At 41.7% G+C, this 14,546-nt stretch overlaps 1 protein-coding gene across 1 annotated transcript in view; it reads left to right on the forward strand.

Annotated features, from left to right (window-relative positions):
• Positions 1-14,084, forward strand: part of LOC115476024 (cytidine monophosphate-N-acetylneuraminic acid hydroxylase-like) — a 362,006-nt gene extending 347,922 nt beyond the window's left edge. Inside the window, 1 exon segment of the mRNA XM_030212136.1 lies at positions 13,333-14,084. Coding sequence (XP_030067996.1) covers positions 13,333-13,420 — 88 coding nt within the window. The 3' untranslated portion in view covers positions 13,421-14,084.
• The last annotated feature ends 462 nt before the right edge of the window (positions 14,085-14,546 follow it).

A 14,546-nucleotide genomic window follows, 5' to 3' on the forward strand; every position in this document is an offset into this window, starting at 1 on the left:
GTCATTCCCCCCTGCAATAATAAAAACGTCCTTTTTTGGCAGTGCTTCACTCAGCTGAGACCTGGAAGTCCCTGAGCCAATCACAACGCGGTGATTGGCTCAGAGACTTCCAGGTCTCTCAGCTGAATGAAGCACTGCCAAAAAAGATGTTTTTATTATTGCGGGGGGGGGGGGGGGGGGATGACTGCCAAAATGGACATTTTTTTAAAGCGGAGCGCTATATATATATTTTTGTTACTTTTGTTGCAGTTTTTCAATCCCGCTCAGCCCCAACGAGAGGTACAGACCTCTCGTTAGATTTTCCAGCGTTAAGGCAATCTGAAAAAGGTTAGTGCATCTCATTACAATAGGGTTTCTACACAATTTGCTCATCTGCATTCCATTTTCGTTAGCTGCAACCGTCATCAGAAAAAAGCCTTTAGTGCATGCCAGGGTTTACTACTTGCTCGTTAATGGCTCGATAAGATTAGTGCATCTGGACCTCAGAAACCTATACAAGTATTCTACTTCCCCACACCTTAATTAACACTAAATTGAGGTCGCTGGATGTGCTACCTCTCCAGCAGCCAAGGTACAGAAAATAACTGCCTTTTAGAACAAGAGTTTTTGGCTGTTTAGTTTCTGACTCTAGAAAAGGTTTCAGTTTAAAACTATGGGAAAATGCCTATTTCTAGAGAAAATTTCAGTTAAAACTTTGGGAAAAGGGTTTGCACACTATGGCAACTACTTAATAATGCTTGCTTTTCTCTCTCTCTCTCTCTCTCTCTTTATTCCCCCCTTAATACTAAGCTAGGTCCTGCTTGCTTTTCTCGCTCTCTCTTTTTATTCCCCCTTAATACTAAACTAGATCCTGCAGTGCCTGCTAGATTCTGTTAATGCTGTGGTACAAAGTTTTTAAAACTAAATTGATAAAATTTGCTTTTTATATTTTTATTTTGCCTATCACTAACCTACAATTCCTCCTTTAAACCCCAATCTTTACGTTCCTAAAGCACAAAGCAAAATAGTGTTCACTTACCAGAAAAATGTCCTCTTCTCTTGGAACTTCTCAGAAAGTTGTTTGTATGTTGTATTGTTGGTTGTTTGTATGTTTGTTGTATTGTATAATGGTGGGAGCTGCCTTGAGATTGTTTCAGGAAGACAGCATACAAATGTTGATACACATAAATCCTTTATTTTAGAAGTGACAATTAGGTTACTAACAGGCTCATTTTCGAAAGAGAAGGACGTAAATTGGAAGACGGATGCCCTTCTCACAGAGACGTCCAAATCAGTATAATCAAAACTCGATTTTGGACGTCTCCACCTGCAGTCTGTCGCAAGGATATCTAAATTTCAAGGGGGTGTGTCGGAGGCATAGCGAAGGCGGGACTTGGGCGTGCCTAACACTTGGACATCTTTGACCCATAATCATAAAAAGCAAGGATGTCCCTGATGAACACTTGGATGTTTTCACCCAGACGTGTTTTTTTTTTTAACGAATAAGGCACAAAAAGGTGCCCGAAATGGCCAGATGACCACCGGAGACAATTGGTGATGACCTCCTGTTACTCCCCCAGTAGTCACTAACCCCCTCCTACCCTCAAAAAACATCTTTTATAATATTTTGTGCCAGCCTCAGATGTCATACTCAGGTCCATGACAGCGCATGAAGGTCCCAGGAGCAGTTTTAGTGGGTACTGCAGTGCACTTCAGACAGGTGGACCCAGGCCCATACCCCCCTACCTGTTACATTTGTGGAGGAAACAGCGAGCTCTCCAAAACCCATCACAAACACACTGTACCCACATATAGGTGCCCCCCTTCAAGCTATGGTAGTGGTGTACAGCTATGGGTAGTGGGTTTTGGGGGGCTCAGCACACAAGGTAAGGGAGCTATGTTCCTGGGAGCATTTTATGAAGTCCACTGCAGTGTCCCCTAGGGTGCCCGGTTGGTGTCCAGGCATGTCAGGGGAACCACTGCCAGTGCACTACAAATGCTGGCTCTTCCCACATCCAAATGGCTTGCATTTGGACGTTTTTGACATGGACATCTTTGATTTTGAAACTCGCCGAAAGTCAGAGACGTCCAAATCTAGGGACGTCCAAATTCAAGGATTTGGACGTCTCTGACGGTATTTTCGAAATGAAAGATGGACGGTTTTCCCCTCCCCTGGATTTCAACGTTTTGCAAAGATGTCCAAATCGCAACTTGGACGTTTCTTTTGAAAATGACCCTCCACGTGTCTTCCAGTTACCAACCTTCTTTCTATTCCTACTTTTATTTATAAAGGTGGTATCTGACTTTTTTCAGTCCTCTTTGGACTTCTGTTGACAAGGAGCAATTGAACAGAACAATCAGTGGAGTTGCAGGAATATCCTTGAGCTTCTTTCATATCCCATGATCATCCTATTTCATTTCGCTAGTTACATGAAACCCTCTAGTTCACAAATGAAGCGTTACGTACCTTGCTACTTCTGTGTATCCCTGCAAGGAATAGGTCTTTTTTTCTCTAATCCCTTCATTGGCAAACACTGAAAAGTAGTTGTTTATTTTAATTATATTTACTTACAATGACTTATATTCTGACAATACAGAGGAACTAACCTTTATTCTAGGCAGACTATGAAAATGTCATTACATAAAATGAAACCCAAAAACAATTCATGCCCTGCTTCTGTAAATAAAAGCATTCCAGAAACTAGGGCTTGTAATTGAAAAGGCCTTGGCCCTTATAGAGCACAATCTAAATTCACCACAGGATGGTACCACTACTAGACATTTATCAGAAAACTGAAGATATTGTACAGGCTTTATACCGCTTAATCAATTCTCTCATGTACAAGGAACAACACCTTAGAGGACCTTAAACACCCACATCAGTATCTTTAACATAATTCTCCTTTGAACAGGCAGCTCATGAAGCTGTATCAGATAGTGGGAACATGTTTCTTAGACAAATATCCAGTTATCAACTGAGCTGCAAAGTTCTGTATCCTATACAAAGCTTTAAATGAAGTATTTGGCCCAAAATACACTGCATCACAATAACCTGTTTTAGAGATAACAAAAGCCTGTGGCACCAATCTAAAATCAATTGCAGAAATATAATGAAGAAATCAACACAGCATCCATAATTTAAAAGAAGCACTCTTAATTCTCTTAATCTGATTTTGGTTATCTGATAACAGCTTGATGTTTAATCCAACTAAAACTGTTATGATATTCAACTCTCTTCCATCTAGTATGATTTTCCCAAACTTCACTATTAAAGGGAATCCTCTTCCTTATTCCACATCTACAAAAGTCCTGGGTGTGTCTATTGAGAAACCCCCCTCTTTTCAGCCTCACATTTCACTCTCCTTTTTCACTCTCCGACAGATCCGTTCAATCCACTCCCTCCTAGAACCTTGTTCTCTTACACTATTTGGGCTTATCTAAGCTCAACTACTATAATTCCCTCCTTATTTATTTATTGGGATTTATTAACCGTCTTTATGAAGAGATTCACCCAAGGTGGTGTACAGCAGGTAAAGTTTAACATAAAACTTACAATTTTGTTAACAGCATAACAATAGTAAAATAACCAAGAATAAATGAAATACAATAAATAAGGTGAAAACAATAAATTGAAACCTAATAATAGAAGTACCGTGAAACAGTATCAAAAATACGTAGGTTTGCCTGTTTTCCAGAGTCATAGGCTTCAGTTGATGCAAAACACCGCAATCACTCCTCTCTTGGTTTCAGAACATATGCTCCCAGTATCTTACAGGATTCCTTTTAAAATCAATATTCTTTGTTATCAGATACAATCCTCAGGCCTACCCACCTTCCTGGCTTTCTTGTTGGTTCCCTATTCTGCTGCCCAAGATGCTTTGACAGTTCCATCTTTCTGCAGGGTCTTCTTGGACACTATCAGAAACTCATTTGGCATAGCTGGCCCAAACCTCTGGAATGCCTTCCTTCTGTGTCTGAGGCTTGAAGGAAGTTTTACCAAATTCAAGTCTCAGCTTAAAACCTATTATTTCTCGCTCGCATTTCCTAACAGCTCTGGAACTACTTAATCTGTACACTTTTAGCTTGCGCTTCAATCGTGCATCTCGGAATCAGCCAACCATGTTATCTACCTGTGCTTTCCCTTCTGGATCCTTACCTTTATTCAAATTGTAACCCTTTCCTGCCCTTGTTTAGCCTTTAGTCTCATATGTAGTGTGATAGTCATTTACTTGTGTCCCCCCCCCCCCCCCCCACCACACACACACATACAGGTTCTTTTTTTTTTTTAACCTTGTGAACCACTTTGATTTCTTTCTGAAATATTTGCAGTATATCAAATAAACTGAACTTTGAACCTTTGTCACCCAGTCAAAGCAATCAATTGAAAGTAGTTTGGCATGAGCTACCATTGGTGAAGCCTGTTGACTTAGATTTTCTATCCCATTGTGTTGGAAGTTCACTATCCTTTCCTTCAGCCACATCTCCATTATCTTTTCCACCACTGAGGTTAGACTTGCCAGCCAATATTTTCCCATCACTTCCCTATTCTCACTTTTGTGACAAGGGACCACATCAGCCTTTTAGTCTGCAGAACCTGAAGAATGTCTCCTGTTTCCAAGGATCCGTTAGACATATCCTTTAGAGGACTGTCATGATCTCAGGGATGGTGAGCCCTTAGGCTGCAGCCGAAGCTGTGGCAGACAAGTACCCTGTACAGGCACAAGGTAGGAGACTGGGCAGGGTGAACCAAGGCAGGAACTAAGGCAAGACTAGACAGAACAGGGTTAGACAGAGCAAGGCAGGACAAGGCAAAGCTAAACTAGGCAAGACACAAGGGACAAGACAAAACAGATGAGACCAGGACCAAGTCCAGACGAGGCAAGGAAAGCAAGGCAGTGGGCTAGAACTGGAACCCAGACAGGACAAAGCAAGACAAGGAACTAGGCTAAAACTAGGTCCAGACAGGCAAGACAAGGGCTGGATCCGAATGGGACTGGACAAGGCAACATGCAAGACAGACGAGGCTGGGACTAGACACTAAAGGCAAAGCAAGGAATGGAGAAAGACAAGGTGTAGGCAAGATCGGGCTAGTCGGGGCAAAGACAAGAGTCCAAGGCAAGGCAAAACTGGCTGGATCCATGGCAGGGCACAGTCTGGAGACAAGGCAGGCAGGGCCGCGCCAACCCGGTAAGCACCGCAGGGGGGTGCCTGCCTTCAAGGGCGCCGCGCCATCCGGTCCAGTTGTATTTAAAAATAAAAATAAATAAACTGTACCGTGTCGGCACCTATGAGTATGCACTGCTGCTGCCTTCCCGATGCAGCGCTCGGCTCTTTGGCACCGCCCAGCTCTTCCGAGTCCCGACGCTCTCGCAGCCCTGTGTTTTCTGCCTCCCTTTCTGTTGCTGGGTTGCTTTTCTGCTTCCACACTCTCGGGTTTGTTTATTTGGCCACATGTGCGCTGGGAGTATTTTACAGGATGTTTTGGAGACGTCGGGATGCCCAGTCAGGTTCACCCCCTCGTCCGTTATAGGCGTCTGAAAAACAAATTCCTTAGAAATGTGGTCTGCAAGAAGGATGAAATAAAACCAGAGCTTGCTTTACTGTGGGTTAGTGAGTTGCTTTAGCAAGGATTCCGCTACCGCACTAGTTGAACAGCAAGAAGGGTTTCCCTTGACCCCGTGAGAGGTAATGTTATCTATCACATGGTTTCTATTGGAAGAATAGCACTAGCTTTCCTATTAGATCGCTTGAAGTTAGAGGACCTACACAGGAATTTTCAATGGAAAAAAAGGATCCGCCAATCTAACAATAACCTCCACTGAAAACTCTGCTGTTCCCTGTAATTTTCGTATCTTTACAGCAAATGATAACCATTAGGAAATGTGTACCTTGGCGGCAACTCATTTCTGTAAAAGTGAAACCAGCGCGTCACCTTGTTAGTACGGTAACATGCTGAGTAAAGCATTTGCATGGAGAAAGCAGCTGCTGGCAAGTTGGTTTGGGCAAATTTGCTACGTTTTTCATGTTATTGGTACTTTTCCTAAACCTGTGTGCACTAAGATTGGTCCATACGTAAGTGTGCATTCTTGAAAATAACAACCTGCTCTCAAAACAGAGCTTTTAAGTATAGGGACGGAAATACTCATCACCTTTAGACAAGAAGCAAAGCCATAGAATGAAAATAGCCTGTGCATAGGATGCTGAGAGTACCCTGGATAAATCTTAATTTCGGCTTAATATGATTATCAATAGAAATCAAACAAAATAAAACATGGAAAAGAAAATAAGATACCTTTTTTATTGGACATAACTTAATACATTTCTTGATTAGCTTTCGAAGGTTGCCCTTCTTCGTCAGATCGGAAATAAACTTAATAAGAAGAATAGAGAAATACTCATTCTTTCCTGTTAAGAAAACAGGAAGAACTGAACAGTGATGAACTGAGATATTCAGTGAAAAAAAGAGTTTATAAGCAGACTGTGGCTGTGCAAGCCAAGCCGCTACTCAAAATGTTTTTATTTTTTTTTTAGCGTGCATGGAAAGAGCCGACACTAGGCTTCCAAATTTTCATCCTTACAGAGGCCTAAGATAAGTTTCTGGTTGATATGAAATCAGTTGAAGCAGATCTTTAACCGTGGGTCTCTGCATTTTATGCTACTTCTGATTTGGGGGAAGGGATCTTAAATGACAAATATCTTCTTATGCATGTCAAAGTCACGCAAGTAGCTATGACCCAGTCAGACAACTTTCTGAGAAATACAAACTATTGTACTCCATTAGTACAAGATCTGCTGTAGATTACATTCAAGCATTAACTCCAGGGCTGCAGATGACGTCCAAAAATGGATTATATTTCCAACGTATAATTCGCAAGAAAGGCTTGTAAGCCTTGCCATGATTGCTATTGAGAATGATATATGTGCCCAGTTAGATATCAAAGATTTAATTACTAATTTCGTGAACATGAAAGCACGAAAAGCTAAGTGGTTGTAAACCCTTTATTTGTTCAGCAATCCCACAAAGATGCACTCCATTTTTCAGCTCCCATTTCCTTTGCCTCTTGTGCCACGGGGAGGGGGGGGGGGGGGTCCCCACTGATAGTCTGCAGGGGAGGCACCAGAGACCCTAGGCACGGCCCTGAAGGCAGGGCTGGGGCTAGGCAGGAACTTGGAGACAAGGCAGGGCTGGAGCTTGGCAGGAACTTGGAAACAAGGTAGGGCAAGTCTAGGCAAGGTCCAAGGCAAGGTCTGGAAACTAGGCAAGGCTGGAACATGAACACTGCCATAAACCATGGGACCCTTTTTAAATGATTACTAGCAAATGCTTTCTGTAACATCTTAGCATTCAGACTTTTTTAAAAAATACAGTATATGTATTCTGGTTGTAAATACATGCTTATTTTATGTTGCTGCCCAGGCCACATTCACACCATGCCCACAACTCAGCCCCATACAAACTACACATCTTAATCTATGCTATGGATTGAATAGAATATTTCCAGAAGTTTGGGGAGTCTGTCTGGGGGCTATTTGTATGTCTGGCAGAGCTACAAAACAAAAAATAAAGTAAAATAAAATGCATTATAAGAGAAGAATGTCACTGGCGATCACACATAGATATAGATTCCCTGCTTCAGTGTGTATGGGGGGAGGGGCAAGGAATAAGGAGGTCATATTAGAGATGGGAGGGAAGGGAGCCAATTTAGCACCAGAACCTGGAGTATTTTGGGGGCGAGGGGACCACCCTCCAGCAAACTACAGCTATGCAGTCACACAACTGATTCAATCAGATGGGTCACCTTCACATGCCTTTCCCTATCAAGCTCACTTGGAGTCAACCACTATAGTGTTTTGTTTTGTGTTTTTTGTTCTACGTCCTTTCTATGGAATTGCTTCCATGACTTTGCAAATAGAACAATCTTTTATGAAATTTTGTTCAGCTCTTAAAAACCTATCTGTTTGAAAAGGCATATGATGCTTTGGTTGGCTGATTGGACAGCGGCAGACAGGCTGTTTGTGTCCATTTCTCTTTTTCTTCTCTTTCCTCTATTTTATTATTTTAATGGTGTTCTTTTCTTTTAACTAGATATTGTTTATATTCAGCGGTCTGTTATGCTTGTCAGGAAGTGCGGTATATCAAGTTAAATAAACCATAAGCCATAAATACAATCTGCCTGATAATCAAAGCGATTTAAACAGCCTAGATAAGCTCCTGGCTGTTTAAATTGTATGTCCGGGCCTAACCGCTGAATATCTGTGTTTAGCGGATTTAGCCAAAACTGGATAACTTGTGGGTGTTCCAGGGGTGGAGTTGGCACTTATGCGGTTAAGTGCCAATATTCAGCCCTTAACCGCATAAGATCACTGCATAAATTGGGCCATATAAAGAGCAGTCCTGTCTTTTTGCAGTTTATCTTCTGTGGTTAAAGGTTGAACACATTACACTTAACTGTATAAGCTTTAGCAGCAAACATACAACCGGATTTTCAGGTATGGCCTGGCATTGAATATCCAGGCATATAGCCAGTGGCAGACATAAAAAAGCTGACTGCTGCATGCTGAATATTGGCTGGAATGGAACCCATAAATTCTAGTCCTGAGTTTTCCAATCAATGAAGTTTATTTAAAAAACATTAAGCTGAATACACACCTAGTAGTTGTGAAAAGATATGTTATTGCTTCTTGCTGGAGGAAACTAACAAGTGGTGGATAGGAGGCAGGTATGTGGGCTCCACGAAAAATATGATGTGAAATTGGAGATCTTAACAGGGTCTTGGGCCCTTTATTTAGGGCTTTTGATTTGAATTTAGGAGCTAGTTGGGCTATTGTGTTTTTAAATTAAAAGGTATACAAAGGAATTCTGAAATGGCAAATAAGTTAAATGATTATTGTTAGGTTCATTGCATCCTTAAATGTCATTCTGAAGTTTGACAAATCTTTTGTCTTGGTTGCATACACAGTGTCAGGTTTCCTGCAGCAGATTGTAAAAGACTCTGTAGCAGTTTTTTTTAATTTATTTTTTAAATTTGGCAACAATTATGTACCACATTAACATAAGTTTGATTATACTTGCATTTCAAATTATGTACATTTTTGCTTTGCTTTACAAATAAAAAGTCATCTTTGGGGGGGGGGGGGGGGGGGGTGAAGGGGTAGAGAATACAAGAAAGGGAGAATCTGGGAGATGGAGGAAGAGGACATTTCAGAAGACAGGAATTTTAGACAGGAAGGGTAGAGGGGTAGAGCATGGAAGAAGAGATGGAGTGCAAAGGAAAAAAGCAGAAGAAGAAGGGAGAGGGAAGAGAAAGGAGACGATCATGGATCAGGAGAGGGAAGATTACCTCATACTTTATAGCCCTCCAGTCACCCGAATTACTCTTTCCGTGCCATGGCTGCACTTTAGTAGCTTAGTTTGTGGATGGCAAGGGGTAGGGTGGTCATTTTGGCAGTAGGGGAAAGAGGGCCAAATTAGAACAGCAGCAAATTGGGGGGGGATGACTGCCCAATTACCACCCCCCCCCCCCCAATCTATGCCTGCAGTTGTCACTGCTTCTCTCCAGCTTGACCACCAGTGTTCATTCTCATATAAGGTCACAATGCCTCTTCACCATGGAAACAGCTGATCATTCCAGCACCAGGAAAGTACTACTTACATAAGTACATAAGTACATAAGTAGTGCCATACTGGGAAAGACCAAAGGTCCATCTAGCCCAGCATCCTGTCACCGACAGTGGCCAATCCAGGTCAAGGGCACCTGGCACGCTCCCCAAACGTAAAAACATTCCAGACAAGTTATACCTAAAAATGAGGAATTTTTCCAGTCCATTTAATAGCGGTCTATGGACTTGTCCTTTAGGAATCTATCTAACCCCTTTTTAAACTCCGTCAAGCTAACCGCCCGTACCACGTTCTCCGGCAATGAATTCCAGAGTCTAATTACACGTTGGGTGAAGAAAACTTTTCTCCGATTCGTTTTAAATTTACCACACTGTAGCTTCAACTCATGCCCTCTAGTCCTAGTATTTTTGGATAGCGTGAACAGTCGCTTCACATCCACCCGATCCATTCCACTCATTATTTTATACACTTCTATCATATCTCCCCTCAGCCGTCTCTTCTCCAAGCTGAAAAGCCCTAGCCTTCTCAGCCTCTCTTCATAGGAAAGTCGTCCCATCCCCACTATCATTTTCGTCGCCCTTCGCTGTACCTTTTCCAATTCTACTATATCTTTTTTGAGATACGGAGACCAGTACTGAACACAATACTCCAGGTGCGGTCGCACCATGGAGCGATACAACGGCATTATAACATCCGCACACCTGGACTCCATACCCTTACTTCTCTTTGACTCGGGGAACTGCTGCTGCTCCTCTTCTTTTCCTAGACTTCTCCACTTAGTGCCAGGTACTCCCCACACCCTTCTCCTGTTCCCTTAGTCCTACCTCTGCCAAGTATTTCTCATACACTCTCCTCTGTTTCCCTCATGTACACCCATAGCCCCTCTGTCCATTTCACTATCTTCTCACTCATTCCCCACTAATAGCTCAAATCCTTTCACTCACTTTACTCACCCTACTTTACCTGCCCCTATTTATTCACTGTCCCCCACCCCTTCTGATACCCTCACTCATTATAACATAGTAGATCACGATAGATAAAGACCTGTATTGTCCATCCAGTCTGCCCGACAAGATAACTCATAGCATAAGGTATGATGTGATACTTCATATGTATACCTGATCTTGATTTGTTCTTGTCATTTTGAGGGTGTAGAAGTCTGCCCAGCACTATCCTTGTTCTAAAATTTCAGAAGTTGTTATTGAAGCCCCATTCCAGCCCATCCAAACCTGTCTGGCCATGATCAGGGCACAGACTGTAGGCACTGGCCTTGTTCTCCAGCTTCTGAAGCTGAATCTGTCCGCCATGATCAGGGCACAGACCATAGAAGTCTGCCCAGCACTGGCTTTGCTTCCCAATTACTGGTGTTGTCATCTACCTACCATTAAGCTTCTATGGATCTATTCCTTCTAAACAGGAGTGCCCGTTTGCTAACTTCAGCTCAAAGTTTAAGACCACTAGACTCTGTGAGATCCCCCAGTGCATCATATGGTCAGAGGGGTGAGGTCACTGGAATTAAGGATCAGCTCAAAGAACTTGAGATGAGGGTCCGTGTATTGCCTCTCTCTTTGGTCCTCCATCTCCTGTCTTAAGGCAGGAGTGGAGTGTGGTTTCATGGAAAAGGTGATGGGTGCATGGAATGTCTTCTCAATGGACAAAAACCATTATGAAATTTTAGGAAGTATGAGGTAAACACAAAGGATCTCTAATGGCAAAGAAGTGAAAGGAAAGCCAGACATTAACTGGATTCTGAGGTACTGCACCAGGATTAAAACTGTGTTTGCTATTTTATAAGTGCAATGTATTTCTTGGATCTGTGTGGCTATAAGAGAGATGTTTATGATTGTTTATTCGTTTGCTGGTTCCTAGTATTGTAATATTCATGCTGCACTTGTTTCAATATAAGACCCTGTTAAATAAAACAAAACTATGCAGACCAGATGGATGTTAAGTCCTCTTCCTAATTCGCATTCTCTGTTTCTTTGGGACAAATCCAAATCAGTTAGAGACAAGTCCTTTAGGGTAAGCAAAGCAAAAAAAAAAAAAAAGAAAAGTTTATAATGTCTCTTTTATAGCCTGTTTGTACCAATAAAGCAGTAAAGATTCTGTGATGTGTTGGTGAGGGCTCCCAGGGGTTCTGGGAACAGAGTAGTGAGTACCCCTTGATAAAGAAATTGGTAACCATGATTGAATTGAGTGCTTTAATAATGCCTGTGACCCCTCATGCAAGAAGCCAATGTTGTGGCATCAGTCTCTCCTGACTGATTTGAGAGCTGAACTGTCCACTCTTCCAGTCTCAGGGTATCTTTATAAGGGTTGAGCATCTAGAACAGCATTTTTTCTTCAGATAAGCCCTTATAAAATTGTATATGTAGATAAAATATAGACATACAAACATAGCACCTGCTTTTTTGTGATTATACATGTGGGTGTTGCTGGGGGCCAGCAACGGGAGAAGCGGGGATTAAATTGACATTCATGAGTGTATTTTATAAAGTGTGAACACAGGTGCTCATTCATGGACACAATTACGCCAGTCTTGGGGCAGGTGAAGCCCTATTAGAGTATTGTGTTCAGTTTTGGAGGTCGTATCTTGCTAAGGATGTAAGAAGGCTTGAAGCAGTCAGAGGAAGGCAACAAAAATGGTATGGGGCTTGTGCCAAAAGACATATGAGAAGAGACTGGAAGACCTGAATGTGTATACCGTAGAGGAGAGGAGGGCCAGGGGAGATATGATACAGACATTTAAATACTTGAAAGGCATTAATATAGAAACAAATATTTTCCAGAGAACGAGAAATGATAAAACGAGATGACATGAATTAAGGTTGCAGGGTGGTAGACTTACGACTAATGTCAGAAAATTCTTTTTCACGGAGAGGGTGGTTGATGCCTAGAATGCCCTCCCTGAGGGAGGTGGTGGAGAACGGTGACTGAACTCAAAAAGGCGTGGGATGAACACAGAGGATCTCTAACTAGAAAATGAATGGTATAAAAAAAAAAAAACTTAAATGGTTGCATGTGTGTTTGCATGATGAGTGACGCTTAGATGGAAACGCTGGCTATGAAGAACTAAGGCCGGTGCTGGGGAAGCTTGTATGGTCTGGGTCATGTATATAGCAAACCGATTTAGGATAGGCTAGAGGGGGCTTCAACGGAAACTCCAGTAATTTGGAATGTGAGGACAGTGCGTGTCAGGCAGACTTTTACAGTCTGTGTCCCGTAAAAAGACCAATTTGGATAGGCTGGAGTGGTCGTTGCTGGCAGCTTCATTAGTTGGAACCTAAGGACAGGGGCGGAATTCTACGGTCTATGTCCCAGAAATTCCAAACAGAGACAATGATCAAGTATTTTATATGACATTCATTGTTGGTATAATCATGACTCGATAATAAGTGTGACTGCTGGGCAGATTGGATAGACCATTCAGGTCTTTATTTTCAGTCATTTACTATGTTGCTATGGGGCTCATTTTCAAAGCACTTAGTCTTACAAAGTTCCATAGGTTACTATGGAACTTTGTAAGTCTAATTACTTTGAAAATAAGCCGCCATGTTACTGCATGTGTGGAGTGATTTTATAACGGCACCAGCCTTTTTAAAATAGGCACAGCATCTGTGCCTGTGTTGCTTTCCTGCCCAAAAGACATGATGCAGAATTAGCCTCTCTGATTTCTGAGCAGTAGATCAGGTTCTAACATGAGAAGTCAATTTTTACTATTGTTCATTTTGCAGGTTTTGGAATCACTTTCAGATCAAGCTTCCTCTGACGCCACCTGACTGGGAATCTTTTTTGGCAAAGAAGAGGCAACATGTGCAGTAGATATCAACTTCATAAGAGTACAAAGTGCTCAGCATTTATTTATTTACTGGTACTAAGGTTTCACCTTTTCATATCGTCAACACTCAGAGTACATTCCACTATATATGAACATATGGGACCCAATAATGAGAGCAAGTTACGCGTTTCTCAGCAGGTGTAAATGAACAATTCACCTAGGATTGCATTTAAAAAATGTATATGGATATTATTGGGCAGTTTAACTCACTAAAGGGCCCTTTTACCAAGGTGCGGTGAAATCTGGGTTTAATGCATTCTAACATGGGACTTTCTTGCGTGCTAAGCCCAGGTTTACCGCAGCATTACAATCGGGCATTTTCCTCTTTTTTTTGCAGGTCATGCACTAATGTTTCCCATTAGCATGCAGCACCTGCAAAATAATAATGTGGGAACACTTACTGCCTCTTATTTAGGAGATACTAAGTGCTCTCATGGTACACAATAATCCTAACGCACTAGCTGGATTACATGGGAATGTTGATTCTCTACCCATGACACACTTTAGTAAAATGGCCAGATGTTATCCATATGAAAAGGGGCAAGATTAGGAGATGAGTGGTGGGGGCACCAGACATTATTGTTTAGCAGCAATATCCAGCCACTAACCCTTTAATTCTATAAATTTGTGTGCCCAGATTTAGGCTTAGAATGCAAATTTGTGCAAACAATTTATAGACTAAGGTCAATTCTGCACACAAATTAATTCAATAATTGGCTGTTAATTGTAGTTGGGGAGATGCAGTCCGAAACCAACACAAGGGAAATACAGTTTAAATATCCCTATTATATAGACGTGACACAGATCTGTGTTCTCAGGACTCGATAAATCAATATGAATGAAGGTGACAACAGCATTCACAATTTCATCTATAGAAAGTATAAAATCTATAAAGAAAAAAGAAGTAGGAGAAGACCAGTCCAAAACCAAACCAAGGGAAATACAGTTTAAAATTCTTTATTATATAGACGATACAGATCTGCGTTTCGGTGCAGAGGCACCTGCCTCAGGTATCAATAAATCAGTATGAATGAAGATGACAACAGCATTCACAATTTCATATATAAAAAATATAAAATCTATAAAATAGAGCGTTCTTGACAAGATTGT

The sequence above is a fragment of the Microcaecilia unicolor genome, chromosome 1 (genome assembly GCF_901765095.1).
Source record: "Microcaecilia unicolor chromosome 1, aMicUni1.1, whole genome shotgun sequence".
In the NCBI taxonomy this organism is placed as follows: Eukaryota; Metazoa; Chordata; class Amphibia; order Gymnophiona; family Siphonopidae; genus Microcaecilia; species Microcaecilia unicolor.